At 35.8% G+C, this 23,758-nt stretch overlaps 1 protein-coding gene across 2 annotated transcripts in view; it reads left to right on the plus strand.

Annotated features, from left to right (window-relative positions):
* The window catches only part of CLYBL (citramalyl-CoA lyase), a 230,756-nt gene that overhangs the window by 51,437 nt on the left and 155,561 nt on the right, over positions 1–23,758 (plus strand). For both annotated transcript variants that reach the window (XR_013345626.1, XM_077813002.1), the window contains exon 2: positions 159–239. Coding sequence is in view for 1 of the 2 variants with exons in the window: in XM_077813002.1 (XP_077669128.1) it covers positions 159–239 (81 nt within the window). In the remaining variant the exon portion in view is untranslated. The remainder of the gene's footprint in view (positions 1–158; positions 240–23,758) is intronic.

Raw genomic sequence — 23,758 nt, forward strand, 5'->3', positions numbered from 1 at the left:
AAGACTGTTTTACTTTGTTTTGGGAAAAAGTGAGGAAAATCAAAACAGACTCAATAGGTGAGATCCTCAGCTAGTGTAAATTCACTGAAGCAAATAAAGCTACTCTATTTGACATCAGCTGAGGATCTGCCCCAATGTTTTTTCTGTCTATCTTGCAGAAAGAAGTTTGTGATAACCTTTCCTAGAGTGAAAATGACTTCTGAGCACATGAGGAATCTCAGCCAACTGGGAAACCAGAAGTAATAACATGACTTAAACCATGTGATGAATTCCAAGAAATCAGGGACAGAGCTCTAATGCACAGCAAAAATTTGCACTAAAATTCTGGAAGCACAGAAACCCTTAAATGTTAACAGAAGCTCCACAGATTGTAAAAGGCACAAATTTGTGAAATATCCATTGTAAAACTGAAAATAGTCCACAGTTCTAATATTCATTCTTTATTGTTGATCCATATGCATTTCCTATTCATTAATCAAAACTGACAGTTATTTGTGTGGTTTTTAAAAAATTCTTTAAAGCAGAATAAATGGTGCATAAAAAGCATAAATGATGTCATTGTTAGCTGGCCACTAGATGGCAATCATACCTTACTGTTAAAACAAGGTCTAATATGTAGATGTAATACTGTTGGAAATTTTCACATGGTTCTAGCGAAAGCTTTGGTGCTTTTGATCACTAATGATAACTCTGCACTGATATTTATATTTAGTGACCTTGAGGAAACTAAATGCAAAAATAACAAAATACCTTCAAATCCTCTCATTTAGTTGATATAGCATACTTTACCATTAGCCAAAATAAATATTTACATGGCAATTTATGCATTTGTAAAGTAATTGATGGGGCAAATGGGCACTTTTCTTCTATTCTGACATTAGCATGTTGACAATAAAAGAAAAGGGGTGGGGCTGAAAGACAAAAAGCCCTCCCCCCCACCTTTAAATGTATTTGGTAAAGCAGTGTTATTCAGCACACAAAGTGTATGTAATACTTGGCTCTTTTTTCACAATCAGCAGAGCCGGTCAAGAGCCCAAACTGTACTTACCAGCTGTCTTTTAGCTGAGCATAATCATCCCTAATATCCAGACATAATCCTAAAATAAGTAACTACAATTACAAAACAAAAAAGCATCTCTTTAAATAAATATATAGGTTCTGGTTGGTTTATGTTAGTTTTACAACTAAAACAGCCCTATTTTTTTTTTTTGCAAGAGATCAGTATTATTGTACAAACAATAACTGGCATAGATGCTGTATTGTTTAAAATTCTTTATTAAATGTAAATAAATTGTCCATAATTAGATCATGTAACTAGTAGCAGTTAACATTCATATTTTTATCAAGTTATTGCATTTTTTTTATCACCAGCAATGCAGAAATGGATACAGAGAATGTCTGAGAAAATACACTGGTTGAGGGAGCAAGGGAGAGCATATCAAAATACAGCCTGGAAACAGTGGGCCAAATTCTCTGTTGGAATAAAGTGATGCAACTCCATTTACCTCAAAGAAGCTTTGCCAGTAGAAAATTTAGCCCAATAATTTGGTATGGGATCATAGCTGACATATCTTTCTTTCACAAAAGCTGCATAAGATGAAAGGAAATGTATATTTTTGTGTAATTTAGTGTTATGTTGTACCAAGAATAAGTGAGAGGGTCTCTGTTTCAACCGTGCTCCATGAAGATTAATCTGATTGTTGTCTGATGCAGTTCTACTTTTGCTTCTTGGTGAGCTGTTCAGAGCATACATGCAAAAGTGATTCATCTCTGCACTTCTTAGCTGAGATAACAACATTGCAAACCCTACTGTTAAGGTTAACCTGTGCACTGCATAAGGACAGCAGATGGAAATTCTGGTTTGCAGCCACTGCAAAAAAATAAAAACATGTTCCAAAGGGAAAAGGATCTTGTATTTCTGTGTTTGAACCTTTGATCTTCATTCACATCTGAAGGAAAGAGTAGACCTTTTGCTGAAGACACATGGCTTTGCATCTGTGAAAACACAGCTGTATATAACAAAACAAAACTGGTGAAAAATACAATGGTTTTGCTGTGTCAGTTTGGTTGCTAATGTTCAAATTCTTTACAAATATTGTCTTTTGATGGATCTTTCAGAAACTCTTTCTGACTTTACGCCATAGTTTACTGAAGTTTTATTCTGCAGAGTTTGAAGTTCATAGGAATGATTGAGATATCTGCTCTACAGCCTTTTTTAAAAGTGAGTTTTATAAAATAGTTTGGCACTTGGTCAAGAATAGTATTTTCCTAACCATGTCCTGAATAAGTTAAATGAAGAGTATGAAAACCTATGGCGGAAACTCAAATTGACAAAGTAGTCCTAAGAAAGCGAGCCTTGACTCAAGAAGAAATATCTTAAGCAGCAGCATTATTATTGTAGTTGTGAATGTATTATAATTGTTGTTTTTCCTGAAGTATCTCAAAGCACTTTCCATTCGTAGAAGTATATTCTTCAGTGCCTTTATTCAAATCTCATTACATATGAGCACTGCAGCAGAACGGCTGGTAGGCATGTTTCTGTTGTCCCCTGTCTTCTCTAGCACATGCAGTGAAATGTGACCACATTAGCCTCACCTTCAAACAAACTCTACTGGATGCATATTCATTTCATAATCCAGTTCAAAATTGTCCCTCTCTCATGAGTTTATCATGAGTCTCACAATTTTTTTTCTTAAAACCCGAGTAACTAGAATCAGGTTATTACATGAGAATCTCAACTTCGATTTTAAAAAAGAAAGAAACTAGCCCTCATGGCTGAAGAGAAAAGCTTGAAAACATGAATTCTAAATGCTCAAAGATCAGAAGACAAATAAAAAGAACCCCAGCATTGTTATTTTTATAATCTCATGATTTTAACCCAATTTCATAATTGGCGGGGGGGCCCAACTCATGATGTTTGATCTTTTGAGGTTGGTAATATTGCTTCTTGTTCTTAAAACTCTTCCTGGGGTTACAACAACCTAATTCGGGAATCATAGGCCAGATTCTTGAAGGTATTTAGGTGCCTATAGGTGCAGATAGGCACTTCATGAGGCTGTCAAAAGCACCTAAGTAGGTTAGGATTGTTTTCAGTGGGACTTAAGTGAGGAACCTGCTTAGACTCTGAAAATCTCACTAGGTGCCTATCTGCATCTTTAGACATCTAAAAACCTTCGAAAATCTGGCCTCCTGTCTCGAGTCTCCTCCATACTTTCTCAGTTCTTCTAACATTTGTCTCTTTTTTGTCTCTCCATACAGTCTGGCTATTATTGGTGCAGGAACCTTTTCCTTTGCAGCTCTTACTGTCAGGAACATCCTTCTAGTGTCCCTCTGCCAAACTGACTCATCTGTTTTCAAATCTTACCTGAACAGCTATGTCCCCTTGTCCATATCTGTTATTTTCTCTCTCCTGATGTTACTTAATTCTTTAATTGTATTGTAAGGCATTTTGGAATACAGGTTGTTTAAAAATACACAATATAAAATAAGCATGCTTGTGACCGTGAGTTGCATTATCGTCATCTATCTCTAGGATGAATATAAGGGATGAGGAATTCATTCCTTTATTGTTTCCTCTCTGTGCCTTGTGTTTTGTACTGGAAGGGTATACTGTTTATTGTCTCCACAAACAATGAAATTATCCCCGATAATGTCACGGCAAACCTGGTGGCTGAACTTTGTGACTTTGTCCTCACCCATAACTATTTCACATTTGGGGACAATGTGTACCTTCAAATCAGCGGCACTGCTATGGGTACCTGCATGGCCCCACAGTATGCCAACATTTTTATGGCTGACTTAGAACAACGCTTCCTCGACTCTTGTCCCCTAATGCCCCTACTCTACTTGCGCTACATTGATGACATCTTCATCATCTGCACCCATGGAAAAGAAGCCCTTGAGGAATTCCACCATGATTTTAACAATTTCCATCCCACCATCAACCTCAGCGTGGACCAGTCCACACAAGAGATCCACTTCCTGGACACTGTGGTGCTAATAAGCGATGGTCACATAAACACCACCCTATACCGGAAACCTACTGACCGCTATTCCTACCTACATGCTTCCAGCTTTCATCCAGACCACATCACAAGATCCATTGTCTACAGCCAAGCTCTACGATACAACCTCATTTGCTCCAACCCCTCAGACAGAGACAAACACCTACAAGATCTCTATCAAGCATTCTTACAACTACAATACCTATGTGCTGAAGTGGAGAAACAGATTGACAGAGCCAGAAGAGTACCCAGAAGTCACCTACTACAGGACAGGGCCAACAAAGAAAATAACAGAACACCACTAGCTATCACCTTCAGCCCCCAACTAAAACCTCTCCAATGCATCATCAAGGATCTACAACCTATCCTGAAGGACGACCCATCACTCTCACAGATCTTGGGAGACAGGCCAGTATGTGCTTACAGACAGCCCCCCAACCTGAAGCAAATACTCACCAGCAACCACAAACCTCACAACAGAACCACTAACCCAGGAATCTATCCTTGCAACAAAGCCAGTTGCCAACTGTGTCCACATATCTATTCAGGGGACACCATCATAGGGCCTAATCACATCAGCCACACTATCAGAGGTTCGTTCACCTGCACATCTACCAATGTGATATATGCCATCATGTGCCAGCAATGCCCCTCTGCCATGTACATTGGCCAAACTGGACAGTCTCTACGTAAAAGAATCAGTGGACACAAATCAGACGTCAAGAATTATAATATTCAAAAACCAGTGGGAGAACACTTTAATCTCTTTCGTCACTCGATTACAGACTTAAAAGTTGCAATTCTTCAACAAAAAAACTTCAAAAAAAAAGACTCCAAAGAGAGACTGCTGAATTGGAATTAATTTGCAAACTGGATACAATTAACTTAGGCTTGAATAGAGACTGGGAGTGGATGGGTCATTACACAAAGTAAAACTATTTCCCCTTGTTCATTTCCTCCCCCCCCCCCCCGCCACTGTTCCTCAGACGTTCTTGTCAACTGCTGGAAATGGCCCACCTTGATCATCACTACCAATGGTTTCCACCATCCCCCCCTCCCCTCCCCCCGCCACCCTGCTGCTGGTAATAGCTCACCTTACCTGATCAGTCTCGTTACAGTGGTATGGTAACACCCATTGTTTCGTGTTCCCTGTGTATATAAATCTCCCCGCTCTATTTTCCACTGAATGTATCCGATGAAGTGAGGCGTAGCTCACGAAAGCTTATGCTCAAATAAATTTGTTAGTCTCTAAGGTGCCACAAGTCCTCCTTTTCTTTTGCGAATACAGACTAACACGGCTGCTACTGTGAAACCAATGAAAGAAAGGTTTGCAAAAAGAAAGTATGGCTGTTTTTGTGTTTAAAGCACATGGCATGCAGTCAGGAGATTAACATTTTATTCCTCACTCTGCCATAGACTTTCTGTGAGATCTTGCGTGAGTCACCAACTTCTCTGTGCATCCTGAATCTGTAAAATGGGGCTATTTCCCTACTTTTCAGGCGTGCTAAGGATAAATTAATTAATGTTTGCATAGTGCTTTGAAATTTTCAGATGGAAGATGATCGATTACTGCAGAATGTTATCCTGTGACTGAATAGATGCACCCCAGAATTCCATAATGCATACATGCCACAGGGTGGGGAATGCTAATTGAGAAAGCAAGAAGACTGCCCACTGTAATTTTTTGTCATAGATATTTTCCTTTTCTTCAGAGGGAACAAATTGGAAAGGGAACTGCTGGTGTGCACACGCCTCCCTCACCATGCATTGCCTCCTAGTTTTCCTCAATAGTAATAACAACAGCTTCATTAGCAAGCTGACAAAAAGAATAATAGGATTTTAAAATAATAATAATAATAATTAATAATTAATTAATAATACTGACAACAGTGAGACAACAACTTTGTCTCTGTCTCTGCACCAAGCAGAAAGTTTCCTCTTTGAAGTGATTGCTTCCCTCCTCATTCCAGGAGGGAAGGGGAAAAAAAACAATTGTAAAGATCTAAAGCAACTGAGGAATGCTAAGCTGATGTCTTTCCTCTCTCTTGCTTTCCCCTCCCCCTAGGAACAGTGAGTTTGCCCTGCTGTTTAGAGGAGCTTACTGTAACATGGTAATCTTGCTTTGTGGCCAGTGGGTGGTGATATAGATAGAAAAACAAGTAAAGGGGGAAGAAATAAGGGGTGCTGGGGTGAATATGAGGATGGGGACAACATCCTCTGTAAAGGCACAGCTGATGATTTTTAAAGAAACAAAAAACACAGCTGCATTTTGTTCCTGGAACAGTGGGTGTCACCACAGCCTCTGTTTTTAACGCCTTGAATCTATAATAGTAGAGTTGTAAGTCTATTAATTTTTCAGGTAAAATGAATCAAGATTTCCTTTTGATGTGGCAACTGCTTAATTTTATATTCAGGGAGAAAAATTCTATCCTGCCCTCTGCCCCCCCTTCCATAGTTTAAAAAGAAATATTTCTGATGTAGATACCTAAACAACTTGCATATGGTGAGTCCCTTTAAAAACTAGACTCAGTTTAAGTTTTTAAACATTGTGATAATCCCGTTTTAGTTATATGAAAAATCACAAATGGTAAAAGCAAAGTATACATCTTTTTAAATGCAGCCACTCTGGAAGTGTGTGTGTATTATCTCTAATAGAGGTAACAAATATTTCCATTCAACTATATATTTCTTCTGAATGACATAATCTCATAACATTAACTGGCTTTGACCATCAATTGAGGAGGCTATAAATGACTGTTCAGTCTTTTTTTCTATATATACTTTTGCCTATATCATTTTCCTTTAAGGTATATTGAACATATTGATTTATACAATCTCTTGCTAGTTCAGGAATATTTAACTGTTAGAATCAAGATATTTCCTCTTCTGTTTTTTTTAAAAAAATATTTATTCTTAACATCTTCCAAAATTATGGGATGGTCATGTTCCCATAGTGCCACTTTGCAGTGTATTCACAACAATTTGCAACTTTTGAAAGCAATTCAGAGTTTCTTCTGAACTTATTGAAATGCATAGATATGTTAAGCAGGAAAAAAAGTGTCTTCTGTTTCACTGCATATGCTAAAAGCACAGCTTGACTTTTCCCCCAGCATTTGTTAGTCACATCCTGTTGTCCATTGTTTTGTTGTTTGTTGGTGGTAGTGAATGCAATTATTTAATGTTAAAGTGCCAGTGTTTCTATTTCTTATGATATCACAGAAATCACATAAGGCTTCTTAAAAATTACAGTATAAAATTGATTTTCATAATGAATACGAATTGCAAAAGTGAGTGCATAGAAGAAATCTGTAGGATTATACCAGCTAAGTAATCTTTGAAAATGCGTCTGAGCGCTTTGCAATTGAATGCATAGAAATTTACTGTATTTCACATAATAGGTTACATGTACAGTACTTTTTTTCCTTTTTGTAAGCATTAAAAGAGTGACCACTGGCCACTATAGATGAATTATTTATTTTAAAAACATGATCTGAAGACCACAGGAAAGCTATTTATGACAGACCTATTTCCAGCACTGGAAAGGAGGAGGTGGTTACATTATTTTCAGATTATGAGCTTCTTAGGGAAACAGAAACAAATAGACTCCTTTAGAAAAAGGTGAACTGAATATATGGAGAAACTGTACTGGCTATCGTAGCATTAGTGTTCAAAAATCATTTTATTAAGAAGGATTCAGAGAACAAATTTATGATGTTGTTATGGCAACTGAAATACTTAGCTGAAATGTGCGTATCTAGAACATAAGATTGTAAAAAGCCAGTAAAACAAGAACCATATTGTATTTGGGAATACAGATTGAACAGTGGTATCCAAATATGATTCCTCTTACATCTACCATTCAAGATTACTGCAGCAATCGCTATTTTTGCATGTCTTATCATGGTGATGCTCTAATGAAACTGGCTATAAGGAATTACAATGTTAACTACCATTAAATGTAGTTTAGGGTTTGGTTTTTGTTTTTTTTTTTTTTGCCATTTGATCTGTTGGAGGGTGATGTTTCATTAGATATTGTATTTGCTTTTTTATAACACACAGCTTAATGTTATATTGCTATATTCTCACATGTTAATGGTCCCTTTTGTCTGTTATATATCTCCTCCTTGCCTCCCTCAGGAATATCAGAACTGGTAGGAGTGAAAATAGCAGAACACTCCCCTTAAACCTTTAAACTATTAAATTTTCACCCTCTTTTGAGAATATGATTACATTTTATTTTTGGTTATGAAGCCATAAAATGCACACTACATTTTCAGTCTCAAGTCTTTTAAAAACAGTGGCAGAAATATTTGTGACCAACATTTGTTGAATTCTACTGTAACATGCTTAAGAAACAAAAAGTCTTATACAACATCTGAAATGCATGAATTTGCCAAGTGTCAAATTTCAGTGGATTTGTAGGTTGTTGGTTTTGTTATTTTGTTCTTTGTTTTGCAACTTCTTAAAAAAAATTACATTAAAAAAAGAGATGGGTGTTACATTAAACAATTTTATAGATGTTGTTAATCCACTATGAAAAAAGACAAATGAAATTGCACTACTTGAAATCTCAAAAGTTTGCTATCACTTATTTATAAATTGTGCAATCCTTATTCAGTGGGAGTTATTTCTGAGTAAGTAGAGACCCTGTATTTGCAAAAATTAAAATTTTTTCTTGTTTAAAATATTTTCTGTAGTTGTGCATTGATAATTGTGCTTTAGATTTTCCCTGCAATTGCTCTGTTATTAAAATATTCTTGACATGAAAAACTGGGGGAGGAAGGGAAATCAAGGTTTTTAAGTAATATTAGTTTTTATTTGTTTAAAAAAACACCTCCCACCTGAGAATCTGGTCTTAATTACAATTACAAATTTAAAAAATTCTGAAAAATTAAATCTTATTTCCCTAATATTTTGAGCCTAAATTTTAGTATTCTAATACATAAAATTACATGACATTATTTAATTGGACATGAGAGTGTGATAAAAGAATTTCCGTTATGTGATGGATTAATTGTTTTCCTAATACTTTAAAGGCTGAGATCCAAACATTTTTCCATTCTATTGCAAAATTAACTGCAATAAATCTGTCAGACCTAATTATTCATTTAAAACATTCCACACTGATTAAATCTGCACATTTGTTTGTGTGTGTGCATGGGTGGGGGTGAGGGGAAGAGAGAGGTGTGTATGTAAGGGGAATTCCAGTTTTATTTTGTTTCCTTTTAAAAAATTATAGTAGTTGCAAACAAATTTGGTCTGGAAAAATATGTTTAGCTAAATATTCTAACATGATAAACGAGATATGTTTAGACTCATGCATCTAAATCTCATGGATATTTTTTCATGTTTTAAGATTTAAGGGAAGGAAAGTTATAATATTTTGATGTGAGATGCTACCTGAATAGATCATATTTTACTTCTCGTGGGTCTTTCAATAGTTTGTTGATGTTTTTAAGGTCTCTAAACAAAGTCAGATGTGTTAACAGTCTTATTAACAATGTTAAAATGGAATTAACAGCTTGTGGATACTTCTAGAGCACAATAGCATGTCAGGCTACTCTGTCCCCTTATAAATTGTACCCTGCTGGCTTTTCTTTGTTTCATGTCCAATCAGCAAACTAAAGTTTTGTTGAGACAGAAGGCAGTTCAAGTGTTTCTGCTCCATCTGAGGGGAGGAGCTAATGTGGAATTTATCATTAGACCAATCCAGGCACAGCTAGATAGAAGAATGATCCTCAAATTTGGAAGAAGGGCTTTCTTGACCTGCTTGGCTCTCTGACCTCTGGCTTGCCATTTTGTCAGTTTAAAAGGCTTTTCCTATGTTGTAGCTTACTTTTATGGTCCTTTCAGTGGAACAACAAAAGCTTTTGTTTATTTAAGATGTACTTTAGTTTAGATTTCTGTTTATCTTTGTGACTTTTGTAATTCTGCTGTTTTGTAAAGATTTATCACTGAAATAGTATTGAATCTGACTTTATGTAGATAACTTTGATTAGAATTTTACAATTCATTTTAGACCACTTAGAAATATTTCTGAATTTAATTGCTTTTAATTTTTAAAAATAAGAAAATTGTCAGCTATTGTTAGACTTGAGTTCACCATATTTAGATCTGGTGCTAGGGAAAAGACTTCTATTTTATTTTTGACTCTCTTGGATTTACTTCATGCAGTCCTTGCTGAACTCCTCAGAAATGCCATCTGTCAAAGAATGGCTGTTTATGTCTAAAACTAACTGTTCAATTAAATCTTAATTTTTGTTTGGTATGACTAGAGTAACCATGGATTAATTCTCTTAGGAAATTTATTTTAAGTGGAGTGGTTGTAACAAGTGAGGAAACTATTAAACATCTTGTATTAGCTATGATAATTATACTTTGCACTTCTATACCAGCTTCCATTCAATGATTTCAAAGCCCTTTACAATTCCTAACTGAGCCAAATAACACTCTGTGAGATAGAGAAGTATTATTATGCCCATTCGGTAGATAAGAAAACTGTCAGGCACAGAGATGTTGTAACTTGCCCACGGTCATACTGCAAGTCAGTGGCAGAGCTAGAATATACCACCAGATTCCTGACACTCCATCTTATTCTCTAACCACGTAATCATATTTATTAGTGTAATAAATTATTTAACTGGATAGCAAATGTTGAAAATATTTATAAATGTGTTCAGTAACTGCATCACATTAAGGAACTTTGTTGCTTTTTCTAGATAAAGTGCTGTGAATATTTTGCAAAATAAAACGTTCTTTCAAGAATGTTTAAAATTCTTGCCTGGCAAATGATACTTTTAACCTTCGTGTTTGTGTGTGTGTGTGTGTGTGTGTGTTTGTTTAAATTAAAGAAATATGACCATTCAACTGGATATGCTGTTGATACATTATATAGAAGTAGCATTAATGCATAAAAACTTTTCCAAATATAAGCATATATAAAAATAAAACCATTATTGCTGTCAAATTCTAGAGGTAAGATTCGCATTAAGGCTAGCCATTATTAAAATAATCTTATTAATCTACACAAAAGAGGTATGAGGTGTTAACTAATTATTAGGAAAAAAATACTGTCTTTAAGTAAGATTAAACAACTCTCTTCTACCTTGAGAGCTGCAAATATTAGCATTCATTGATTCTTCAATGTCTAACTTTTGCATGTAGAACTACAGTGTCTCATTTATTTATAAATAGCTTTGTGTTATGTACACATAGTTGTAATAATGTTTTTCAGTCATTGTCTTTGAAAGCTGGCTATCCTGTAGGGTTATTTTCTATGGCTCTGTGGCTATTGCACCACAGCAATAATGGCATGTAATGGCTTCCCACCTGCAGAATTCCCTGTGGACTAAAAACTTGCTAACAAACCTTAGCTTTTCATCATCCTGTGGCAGACACATTACCCATCTACAGAGTTTATTGTCATCATTTCAGCATGTCAATTGGATGGATGGATAGTTATGTGAAATTAGAGACATGCCAAATACTGTATGTCATGATACACAAAAAACTGTTAGAAATGGATGATGTGAGAGGGATTGCATTTGTCAGGACACTAAAAAGATTAAGAAATAGCATACTGCCCCCACCTCCATTGAGAAATACATCAGCATTTCATGTGGAGAACAGTAGGCTCTGACTGTGATTTCTGTTTTGGCTGGTGATGATCATTATGACTTACAATATTTCAGAACATCAGGACAAATTCAGGCCTTATTTGTTTTTGTTTTTGACACAGATACATGAACATTAATACTCTAAAAGCAGCAGTATCTGAGAGTGAATTTTGATAGTCTGTGTGCTGACCAGCCTCTCTACCCAGAACAACTGCTTTGTCTGCGAGGATCAGTGTAGCGTGAACTCTGTGGGTTTTGAAGTAACTTAAAACAGTTGTGCCCTGCTGAACTGCCCCTTTCCTTTTGTTCACATATGCAGATGAAGCTCCCTGACTTTGGACCATCATGTTCTCATGTGTCTCCTCTAACCATCAGGAAGAGAAGAGCCAGCCAAATGTTATTTGTTTGTTTTGTTTTAGGTAGAGGGATGTTTTACTTCTAATTTAAGAACCTTTTAAATATCATAAACTCCACTGTGCTTTGCAGTTTAATTGTGTTTTGTACTGTCAGCCTGAAAAGTGTCATGACCAGATATCATTGTGTGCACGCTTATCTCCTCTACTGATCTAAATATAATTTAGACTCTCTTCTTTTTTCCACATACCCTCTCCATTTTGCAAGGTATAACAAGTGACACAAATAGGTAACTTCTACTGTTGTATCAAACAGTTTGTTTCATGCCATTCCTGTGTCCCCATACAGCCAGGCTATGTCCAGCAAGATGGTTTCATCTGCATTATATGTAGGGTTAAATACATTTACTTCTGTTTATTTATTTTTATTTCATCTTCCGAAATAGTTATGCACAAGCTTTTAAATGTTTTTCATAACTATGCTACATGTCTTTGTCTATGTGGTAGAAGATAAGATTTTAAATCAAAAGAGTTTTTTTGTAAAATACAAACTAATGAAAGAAGCTTGTACACAATGTCCATGCATTTAGGGATCATCCTGACAGGTGCTGAACATCCTCAACTTCCACTGAAGTTCGAATTGTTGAGCATGTTCAGCCCCTAATATGACCAGGTCCTTAAAGAGATGTCTAATTAATAAGATTAAGTACAACTTGTTATTCCTTCAACTCATCAATACTATAACACTCAGGTTATTTTATATCAGTTTTATACAAGGAAAATGCAATATTTAATTCATATGTAACTATCCCTTAATAATGCAGGTGCTGGATTAAGAAGTGCTGGATTTTAGGTTATTTACAGGAATATTTCAATATTATGTAATGGACATATAAAACATAATAGAATATCCAGGTCATTTAACCTACTACAATGTAAAATGTGAATGTTATATACATATTTGTATTTTACAAAATGAAGTGGTATAATAGCTGGAGAATACTCTGAAATGGAACTAAAATGTCTCCTTCAGTTTAAGACTATAAAAGATGACAGACTAAGTTATTGAACAGGAGTACTTGTGGCACCTTAGAGACTAACAAATTTATTAGAGCATAAGCTTTCGTGAGCTACAGCTCACTTCATCGGATCCATAGAATGGAAATATAGTAAGATTATATATATATATAATATATACACACACACACACATACACATATAAGTTGGAAGTTACCATACAAACTGAGAGAGGCTAATTAGTTAAGATGAGCTGCTATTAGCAGGAGAAAAAAACTTTTGTAGTGATAATCAAGATGGCCCATTTAGACAGTTGACAAGGTCAGCTACTCTGAAACCAGACTAAGTAACTGTGTGCAATACTATTATGTATGATAAAAATGTGCATTGCGTGTTTGGTATGAATCTTCTGGTACTGAGAGGTGCATTGTTTCTGCTTATCTCTAATACACTTCTGCAGAGTGAATAGTTGATAACTAGATCTCAAGTCCTTTTTTAAAATTGTTTTTTTTACTAATAAAGGGACAGTTGTAGTGAGAACCAGTAATGGGATTTAAACTTGTTAAGAGAATGTCTTGTGTTCATGAAAACTCTGTATTACAATAATACTTTGCATTTTTATTTTACTTTCCAGTGGAGGTCTCAAAGGATTTTACAAACATTAAGAGCTAGCTTTTGCCACCCTTACTCACATTAAACAAAACCTCAGTCTGCAAGCGGTCCCATTGATTTAAGTGGGAATACTTACACAGACATTACTATTTGGTGTGAGCGAAGGTGGCAAAAAAATATAAGTTAGGGCTCTGTCCTGCTCCCATTGCAACCAATGGAAATTTTTTAATTGATTCAAAAAATTCAGTATTGGGTCATTGAGCCTGATCATTTGAGCAGTTGAGAAACTGCTGCAAGGGGACTCAATGGCAGTTTAATGTGCTTTAACCATTATAATTATACAGGGTTACCATTGCTATTAGTTATTTACTGAAAAAAGAATTAAGAGGGTACTGAATTTCTTTTTTCCTTTTCCTTTCAGTTTCTTTTTAAGTTTTAAGAGTACAGAAGCCTATATTAAAGTTTACACTCTTGGTGAAGCATAGCATGGCCTATATAATTTAGCATCTGATAATGTTATATACAAAACTGTGAATAATATCATTAAATAATGTATTAATTTCTTGGTGAACACAAATAACCCCCATTAATATTTGTAAAAGTTGCATGAGTGTATTGCAAGAAAACAAATCCCACAAGTTAAACCACAAAAAGTTAAGAAATCGAAATGTACATTAGTACTTTAAAAACAAAACATAACTGAATTATAAGAGCACATTAAATCCAAAAGAATACTAAGCCGTGATACCTTAAAAGGCTTACACACATGCTTAACTTTACTCACAATGAGGAGTCCCACTGAAGCTAAAGTTAAGCATGAGAGTAAGCACTACTTTCTGGAATGCCTTTTCTGTTTTAGCTAGCCATATTACGGAGCTATGGCAATGGATACATATACAAACTAGAAAATGCTATCTAAAAGAATACTGTGCATTCACATTAGGCACTTTGAATGTTAAACTAAAAAATAATAATAATAACAAGAAACCCTAACATGCATTTTGGACCAATACCAAATTTAATTTTAAAAAATTACCAGTTGGCTTTGAATTTTGGGAAATTGGGAAAACCTCTTAAATAAGAAAGCGGGTTTATTTATTTATTTTTGCAGTCCTGTAACAGAAAAATGGCCAAAATGTTGGACTAATTCATTTTAGATAAAACAGATGGGATTCTCGGATCATGCACCGTTAAGCCTTTCTTTGGAATTGGCGCCACTGTGACCAGAGAGCCCAGATGGCGCTTAAATCTGTCATTTTTTAACAACCCTACGTTTTTGATTTTATACCCAAACACACTGAGCTATTTGTGATTAATTACTGTCCAGATATGCTTGTGCTACAGTAACTTACTTAGATACGCTTAAAGTAATTTTATTTAGAGAAGCTAGCTAAAAAAAGGCTAAGCAGGTGAAGAAGGACTCTCTGGAAGATATCTCAGCTAGAGGTGGAGTGTCAGAAACTTGGATCTTCAAATACTTACACTGCATTCTAGAACAATGGTGGGCTTTGCTAATGGTTTCTATAAATAAAACAGAATTTTTTTAGGAGGTGCATTTTGGTGCATGATAATATTTTGAAGCTTATGATGGAGGCTTTTGCCTACTGCCTTACAAGTTTAAATTTCACCAAGTCTTCCACTTGCAGAGATTAGATCACAGCAGAGAGACAAACTGGTTATTTGACAGATATCAATGTTGCCTTTGAAGAATTTTTATCTGTTTTATGTCTGGACAATAGTGATGTGTTTGACATGGTAGTGGACAATTAATTAGAGGTAGCAGAGCTGTCAGTCAGAGAGCCAGCTCTTACTTGATGAGCCTATTCCCGTGTGGTCTGGAAGGAGACCATTAAAACGTCATAAATCCTTGGGAAAAGACATGGGTTTCTACTCATTCTTTAATTTTAAATTAATCATGCTTCTTATTTCATTGGAAGCTTTTAATTGTTTTATTCTGGAATTTGACCTCTACATGAATTGGCACACTCATAGTGGACTGATTTCTATCCCTGTCATTGTGGGGAAAAAAGAGGAAGGAAGTGATGGCCCATGTTTTCTTTGGCTTTAATGTAGATATCAAAATATGTGGTCAGTAGGCTTGAAATGCTGCTGCCCATATTAGCTAGACTAGTTCAGGTTAATTAGAAACAAATACTGTGAAGAGAATCACCTGAGGGGATATTATTTCTTTTCCTAAGTTAAACAAAGTTTGATGCAGCTTTGGAATAATTGAATATAGAGAAAGTGTTTGACCAGATGAGTTGGAGCTTTCTCTTTTGAACCTGAAATCACTCTAGAATTTCAGGGCTCTCCTGCGCTTTGTGAAGAAATTGTACTGCACTTGTAACATGAGAATGGTAACGCCAATGGGTATATTTCTAATTCCTTTCCACGGTTAAGGGCACTCAGTAGTGTGATCTATATCACCCATGCTTTACACATTTATAATCCAGCTGTTAGCCCCACAAACAAAAACAGCCAGTAATGTTAAAGATATCACTGTATCCAAGCTCACTCAAAGGATATTGCTTTTTGCAGATGATATACTATTGTTCCTAACTGAGGCTGAAATAACCTTACCTCATATGAGGCAGGAAGCCTAAGAATCTCTGGTGACACAGTAAATTTGAATCAATCTGTGGTACTTTCTTTTTCATATAAAGTCTCTAAGGAGGTGTTTGTCAATGAAGGTTTAAATTGTCTCTGAGGAAAATTAAACATTTTGGTACCTGCTGACTGCAGAGAATCTATTTTGAGTTAACATTCAATCAATGAAGCAATGCTGGGTACTTATTTGAATAGAGAAGTAGATCTCCCTTTGGTTCTGTAAGGTTGCATTGCCACAGTTTAAATGAATATGTTCTTCAAAATTGTTATATCTCTTCCAGATGGTTCTGGGATGGGTTCCACTGGTGATGTACACTCACATGAATAGCTTGGTGACATGGTTTATTTGGAGTAAAAACAGTCAGGTTGGCCAAGGCGATTTGGAATTACCTGAGAAATGAGGTTTGGCATTCCTTAATTTTTAGTTGAATTTTATGGCTCCTTGGAATACTTTAAGGATTCTACCTAGGTTTGAATGGAAAGTTCCCACTAAATTTACACCCCTTACCTTTATTTCCTTTTGGGGCCAATTGTAGGCATTTAACAAAATCCACTATTTTATTTTTTTCATGTAATCTGTATGGAACAGGATAGGGAAGTTAGGTGCTGATAGGCAAACAGTCAACAGAAACTGATAGGGAAAACCTCTTTTAAAATGGAAACTTACTGCTTTCATGACACAAACAAAATGTCAAGAGTGGGACAGTCAAACTCTATTGGCGGGGGGGACGGGGACACAGGGACGGGGACACGACATTCTGGAATTGTAAGACTAGTTCAGATTTTATGTTTCCATGCATCACATTTTCCATTGTTTAACATGAGTGAAAATCTTGCAGAAATCTCCAGTCATCACATACCACGGAATGGTGCATTGATATATTTTTTTCATTTCTTTAATAACCAAATTAATCTGTGTATATTGTTGCCTGTAGCAGTTTACGACTTCACTGAACCAAGCTTTTATGTAGGGACAGAGCACAAGATCCAGAGATGGGTAAGGCTCTGGTAAAACAGAATTGCTACTGGGGGGTCATTGACAGGGGCTCTGAGTACTCCGAGTGATATATTTAGCACCATTTCAACTGTCCAGAATGAAACTTAAACCCATAATGATGATCTGTGCTAATATTTCTGGCACTGGGAATCTTCTAGGGCTTCTGATATGGCATCACTATAATTATAACAGCCATTTTGGTATAAAGTTTACCATATTGCACATCTCCAATGTAAAATTCCTAATGATCAGCTTGTTTGGATTCGGCTGGAGAATGGTGGGGGGTGGGAGGTGTGGATGTGTGTGTGTGTGTGTGTGTGTGTGTGAGTGAGAGAGAGAGAGATATGTCACTCCATAAATATTTGCTGGAGAAGTAGTAGCAGCCAGGAGATATGTTCAGTGAAATGGAAATCTTCAGGGCCTCCTTAATTGTTGCAAATGGAAGAATGTTGAGAATGAATACTTTAGATCTAACTTAAAAGACAAAAATCCCCACTCTGAAACATGAGACACATCAAAAGTTAATGTGAAGTAATTGTTTTCTGGACTTATGTGGTCCAGTGTAGTCTTAGAAGCAGTGATGAGTTAAAAGTTAGGTTAAATTTAACCTCACCTAAGCTCTAACTTTCCTTCCTAATTGTTATGCAACCTATGAGGTCTTACTTACAGCAATTATATTAACTTGTGTCAATAGGTTAACATTTGTTTTTGTTTTATGATTTAATGATAAGTTGGGAGAACATTGAATGGTTTCTGGTTTTTTAGGAGAATAGATTTATTGGCTTTCAGGAAAAAGGAGTCTGGCTATTGTCTGCTTCATCACTCTGTGAAACTGATGTTTGTATCTAGTACATTATAATGCTGGACAAAATGAAAATTGTATATTTATGAATATTTTTCCTTTTCCCAGTTTATACTATAATATGTACTACAAAGAAAGTGTACATAAAATATCAAACTTCAGTATCATATTGCCGTGTGGCGATAATTTTTATGTTCAAGTTATAAACCTGAAATAGGAGTTCATCGTGAAAGAAATAATAGGCCCTTATCCTTAGTGCCACTGGCAGGCCTCTCTGTAATAAACAAACAGGGGGTACTTCATCTGTTTCAGGCTGTTGGAATCCTGGTTAGAAATGGCAATTGGATGCTTTTTCCTCCTGATGAATAATTCTGTTTGGTAACAACTCAATTGGCATTTAATGATAAAGTCTCACAAGATGATGCTTAAATGAGTCAGAATGATACTGTTGTGGTTTATCACTTCATTCTGAACCTTAGAAGGCTCTCTGTTATTTCACTTTCTCTCTCATTCAAGGCTACCTAATTACATGAAACACCATTAAAATCACTTTAGCAACAACAAGAATCTGTATCTTCTAGATTCCCCTTAAACTTAATTCATAATCACAGCTTCTTAGACAATGGGGCCACAGTTTTACATCTCATTTGTTAACTACAAATACTGTACACCATATTAAAATTTGCATTTAGAAAACCAACACTCTTTTTTTTTGACTTTGCCATATACAGTGAAGCTTCTTAAGGTCCATTCGAAAGTTACCGTGGAAGTCCTATCACTGCTGACCAGAGTCGGCAAATTGTACTACTATCTCTTGAATTTTCAACATACTTTAGGATAGTTATACCTGTGAGCAAACTAGTGTGTTCAGCTAAAAGAAAAGGAGTACTTGTGGCACCTTAGAGACTAACCAATTTATTTGAGCATGAGCTTTCGTGAGCTACAGCTCAGCTAGACAGTTAACACTAGAGTGCTATCTCTTTGTTTTTTAGCATACTTTTTTCTGGGGCTCTCAGAAATTAAATACCCTCCGCTGGCCTGGGCCAGTTGACTCGGACTGCAGGGCTGTAAAATTGTTGCATAGATGTTCAAGCTCGGGCTGGAGTCTGGGCTCTGGAACCCTGCAAGGGGGAGAAGGGTCCCAGACCTTGGGCTCCACCCTGAGCCGGATCATCTACACAGCAATTTTCATCCCTGTGAGTCCGAGTCAGCTGACCCGGGCCTCCTATGGTGTGCTGTGGGTCTTTTATTCCAGTGTAGTTGTACCATCTGTGTACAATTCCTCTTAAACCTCCTCTTCAAGTGAAGAGGACCCATCTCCTATTTTGAGCCTTTTAAGACTTCAAACACTCAAGAGGTTAGCCTCTTAATCAGCTTTACTGCTGGCAAAATCCAGGTATTTGATATGACTGAACTTTACCAATGCATTGAATAAGTAACAGTTCAACCATTTTAAGTAGCCAAAACACCAAACATAAAATAACAACAAAAAGCCTTTACCTTTAAATTTATATTGATTGGTTTTTTCCTCATTTCCTCCAACCAGGGTGGACTTTTTGAGTAATACAGGCTACATTCCCAGTTTTCATTGATCAAGCCCTGCATCACCCAAGTTCATTGTTTAAATTTTCCTAGGCAAAATCCCAAAATGAATTCCCCTATTTCTCACAGCTAACTTAATTGTAGAGATAAAATGCCAGTGTTGGATGAGGAAGAAGGGACAAACATTGTTATAGCTCTTCCTTCTATGGTTCCTCTGGGAATAGTTCTTCATAACACCCCAAATGTTTGGCTCTTCAAGATGTTCTAATCAGAAGAAAAAAATAATCTTATCTTGAGGGAGGTTTTTTTTAACCTCTTCATAATGAATTCCCAAGTGCTTTTTGGCTATAGATATTAAAGCTTGTATGTTTGCAATTTCTCTGGCAAACTGCCTTAACTAGAGAGGATATAGTGTTTTCTTGGTACTTTGCCCAAAGTAATTTTGCGAAAGACTGTGACTGTATTTAGTACATCTCATTCACTTGAGACAAGTCATTGTAATTGCATTTGATCACAATCAGTTTAAGGTTGTTTTATCATGTTTTCATGGTGCATATCTACTCAAACATCATAGCAAAACTTAATGGCTACTGTTTTACTTCTATATAAAATATTTTATGGCCTTTTTGTGCAGTAGACATCAGGTTTCAATCATCATTGCCCAGTAGAGAGAGAAAAAAGTTGGATGAAGAACTATCAAAAAACTTTAACTACATAAAATTTTATTTCAGGTCAACTTCTCATAAAAGATATTAAATGTATTTTTGTGGTTTATTCTGCATGTTAACAATTTTAGAAGGGCAACAGTATTTTGGGGAAACTGTATGAAACAGAGAAGTTAATTCACATAAGATGTTTTGGGTTAGTTTTCCATTGTAAATGTACATAATAACATCTTGAATTGCACCTGGATAGCACCATGTCCACATTCTCAGAACTCTTTTAAAACCTTAGAATTGCATTTACAAAATTGAATGTCTGACGTACAATAGTTGACTTTTAAACATTACACATTGTGATGAGACATCAAATACACAAACACAGGACAATTCGTGTTCCTTACATAATATATTTTGGTGTCTAAGCACTGCTGAAGTTCTCAGCTGAAAAGTTTAATTAAAGGGGAAACTTTGACATGCTGCTGAGAAGATTAATTCACATTAAAAAGGTGAGAGAAAAGAAAATTTAGTTCTAATCTAATTAACACCAATTAAAAGTTGTAAAAGAATTTGCACCAGTAAATTGTTAATTATGCATCAATTTGCCTTTTCTGTGGACCATCCCCCCACCCCCCCGCCCTCCCCTCACACACACACATAGGAAAAAGAAAAAGAAAATCATGTTGCATTTTGGTTTAGGATATGTATAATGTGATGATGATGCCACTATCATTTTTCATATGACATGAGCAAGATGGTAACACTTACTCAGTGTCTTTACAGTGTTTTGGTTTGTGCTTGGATTTTAGCAGAATAAAACTTCAGTTTAGTTTTGTTGTAGTTTGAGGACAAGTACAAGTGATAGAACTGTAAATAGAAATTTAAGGTTTTACAGAAAACTGTTGAGCATATATGCCTCATGTTTCCTACTAACAATATATATATCACAGATTATTTTATCTGTTGAATTTTTCTGATATGGTATTCAGAAGAGAATCTTGCAGATTTTACAGGAACCCCACAAAAGTATCTCTGGTACCGATAGACTTCTTTTAAAGGTATTATGCATTTCCTCAGATGAGTGAGCTGAGAAGCTGTGTTGTGGATTGTAATGCAAAGGTCTGTATATCTGTAAACTACACATTGTACGATTTCAGAGTAGCAGCCATGTTAGTCTGTATTTGCAAAAAGAAAAGGAGTACTTGTGGCACCTTAGAGGCTAACCAATTTATTTGAGCATAAGCTTTCGTGAGCTACAGCTGCTGTAGCTCACGGAAGCTTATGCTCAAATAAATTGGTTAGTCGCTAAGGTGCCACAAGTACTCCTTCTCATTGTACGATTTGCATGCTGGCAGTAACATTGCACAGTGTGCAGGTACACGCCACTTTATAAACTGGGGTCCTTGCATCCTGCGAAAAGCCACTGTTTTTGCTGATTGTTCTAAAGTTAAACTTTTTAAGGCCTTTAACTCTGCTGTTGAAGATTTAGAATGTAAATGAACTATTAAGATTTTAAACTGCAGAATTTTGAGTCCTATTTAGAAAAAGTGCTGGGGAGGTCCAACAGTTGGACTCTCATAAGCATTTTATTTTGTATTAATAGTTTAGTGAGATTGTGCATGAGATTATATGGTAATAAATAACATTTTAGTCCTCGTGCATCAGCTCTGTGTAGACATTTTAACAATAGGAAGTCTCAATATCCATTTTTCACTGCTTTAGCTGATAACAAAATGGTTATAATACAGTATTTTACTCTCTGCTGTGTTAGTGGGTAACGCCCACTAACTGAAACTGATTTGCCAGTGGAAGATACGGCAGCACCCGTAACAACAACAAATGGGCAACTACTCCATTATCTTCGTACCTACTTTTCCCCTTGACTAACTAAAGAAAATGTAACACAGATTTTGGCAGATTTTTGCACCATTTTTTACACTTTCCCTATTGCATACCTGGGAAGTATATCCTGGGGATTGAGACTGCACTTCAAACCTTATTAGGTTAAGTAAAAGCTTGGATTTGCTGAGGTTGATGGCAATGTTAGGATTCCAAAACTTATTTGCTATGGGGAGGTGCAGGCCATGCCTTTGCGCTAAGAGAATAACTTGCATCATTGTTGGCATGGAAGAAATATGAACTTGGGTTTGGGTTAACGGGAGAGATGGCCATGAAGGAGAATTCAGGTGTTATTGTTCATAGACAGAAATGTAGGTCTTAGAGTTACAAAATTAAGATAACTAAAAATGACTAAAAAATCATACAAATAAATTACATTTAATATAGAATTTGTAAGTCAAATTGTACATATTGGGAGGAAAAAAGAAGAGAGATCATGCTGAAGGAACAGAAATATTAATATTACTCTGTTTTGTTTTGTTTTTGGTATCAAACATTACAATTAGGTTATAAAACTATTTTTGTCATAATATCCTGTTTTCACTTGGTCATAACCCTACATAAATTAGATAGTACTATAACTATTGGAAACTGTTATTCTTCCATATGCCCATTCCTTCACTCTATGCCATGCCATGCAATTCTGTATTCTTATAATTTCTTTTTACAAAGTGTTACAAAGGTATTTTACAAAGAAAACAAACCAGGAGCTAGATTATTAAGAGTGTATTACCGATTTGGCCAATCATTTTATAAAGTCTGATAAAAGCTTTTAAACATAATCTTAGATCTTTGGAGAATACTTTAGTTTTTAATATGTCTGTGACCTTCTTAAGGGGACTGAACAATTACTTAGAAGTGTCAAAGTGGTGCCTGGAGTTTTAGCTGTGTGATTCCCATTAAAGTCAGTAGGAGCCAGGTAGCTAAAACTCAACACAACTCTGAAAGCATACTCCTTGTGTAGTTCTAAGTAGTAAGGCAATTCTCTGAACATGGCCATGGTATTTCTAGTGCATTTGCTGGCGTTGTATATCTCTCCAGGGTTTGTATTTTATACTGAAGTTTCACTATTCTGTGAAGATTAAAAAATATACACTTATGTTTAGACTAGTCTAAAGGTACAGTTGTATTGAAAAGGCAATTTTTAATATATTTCTGTAATAAAATGTAATATTGCAAAAACTATTTTACACTAATTTGTAGCTGCAAATCCATTCAGAGGCGGTCTTATCACCAGTCCTTTTGGGGGACAAGGTAGGTATGGTGACATCTTTTATTGGACCAACTTTGGTTGATCAGAGAGACAAGGGACTGACAGAGCTACAACTACTCTGGTCCTATAGTCTTTACAGGTGCCAGAAAATACTTTCCATACTATCACTAATGGTGCCAATCTCAACCCTCCTTTGGTAGCAACATTGGAAGACCACAAGGTCCAATCTAAGAGTAAGGCTGAAGTAATTCTTCTTACACTGTGTTGATTCTGTTTCTGACAAATGGGTCCTAGAGGTAATCCAGAAGGGCATCCTAATCAAGTTTACAGATTTTTTTTCCTCTTTTTTTCCCCAAACAAATTCTTTGATTTTGAGGTGCCTGTAAATCTGACAAATTCATCTTCAGAACAAAAGCAATGAGGAGTCCTTGTGGCAC

The sequence above is a fragment of the Eretmochelys imbricata genome, chromosome 1 (genome assembly GCF_965152235.1).
Source record: "Eretmochelys imbricata isolate rEreImb1 chromosome 1, rEreImb1.hap1, whole genome shotgun sequence".
Classification (NCBI taxonomy): domain Eukaryota; kingdom Metazoa; phylum Chordata; order Testudines; family Cheloniidae; genus Eretmochelys; species Eretmochelys imbricata.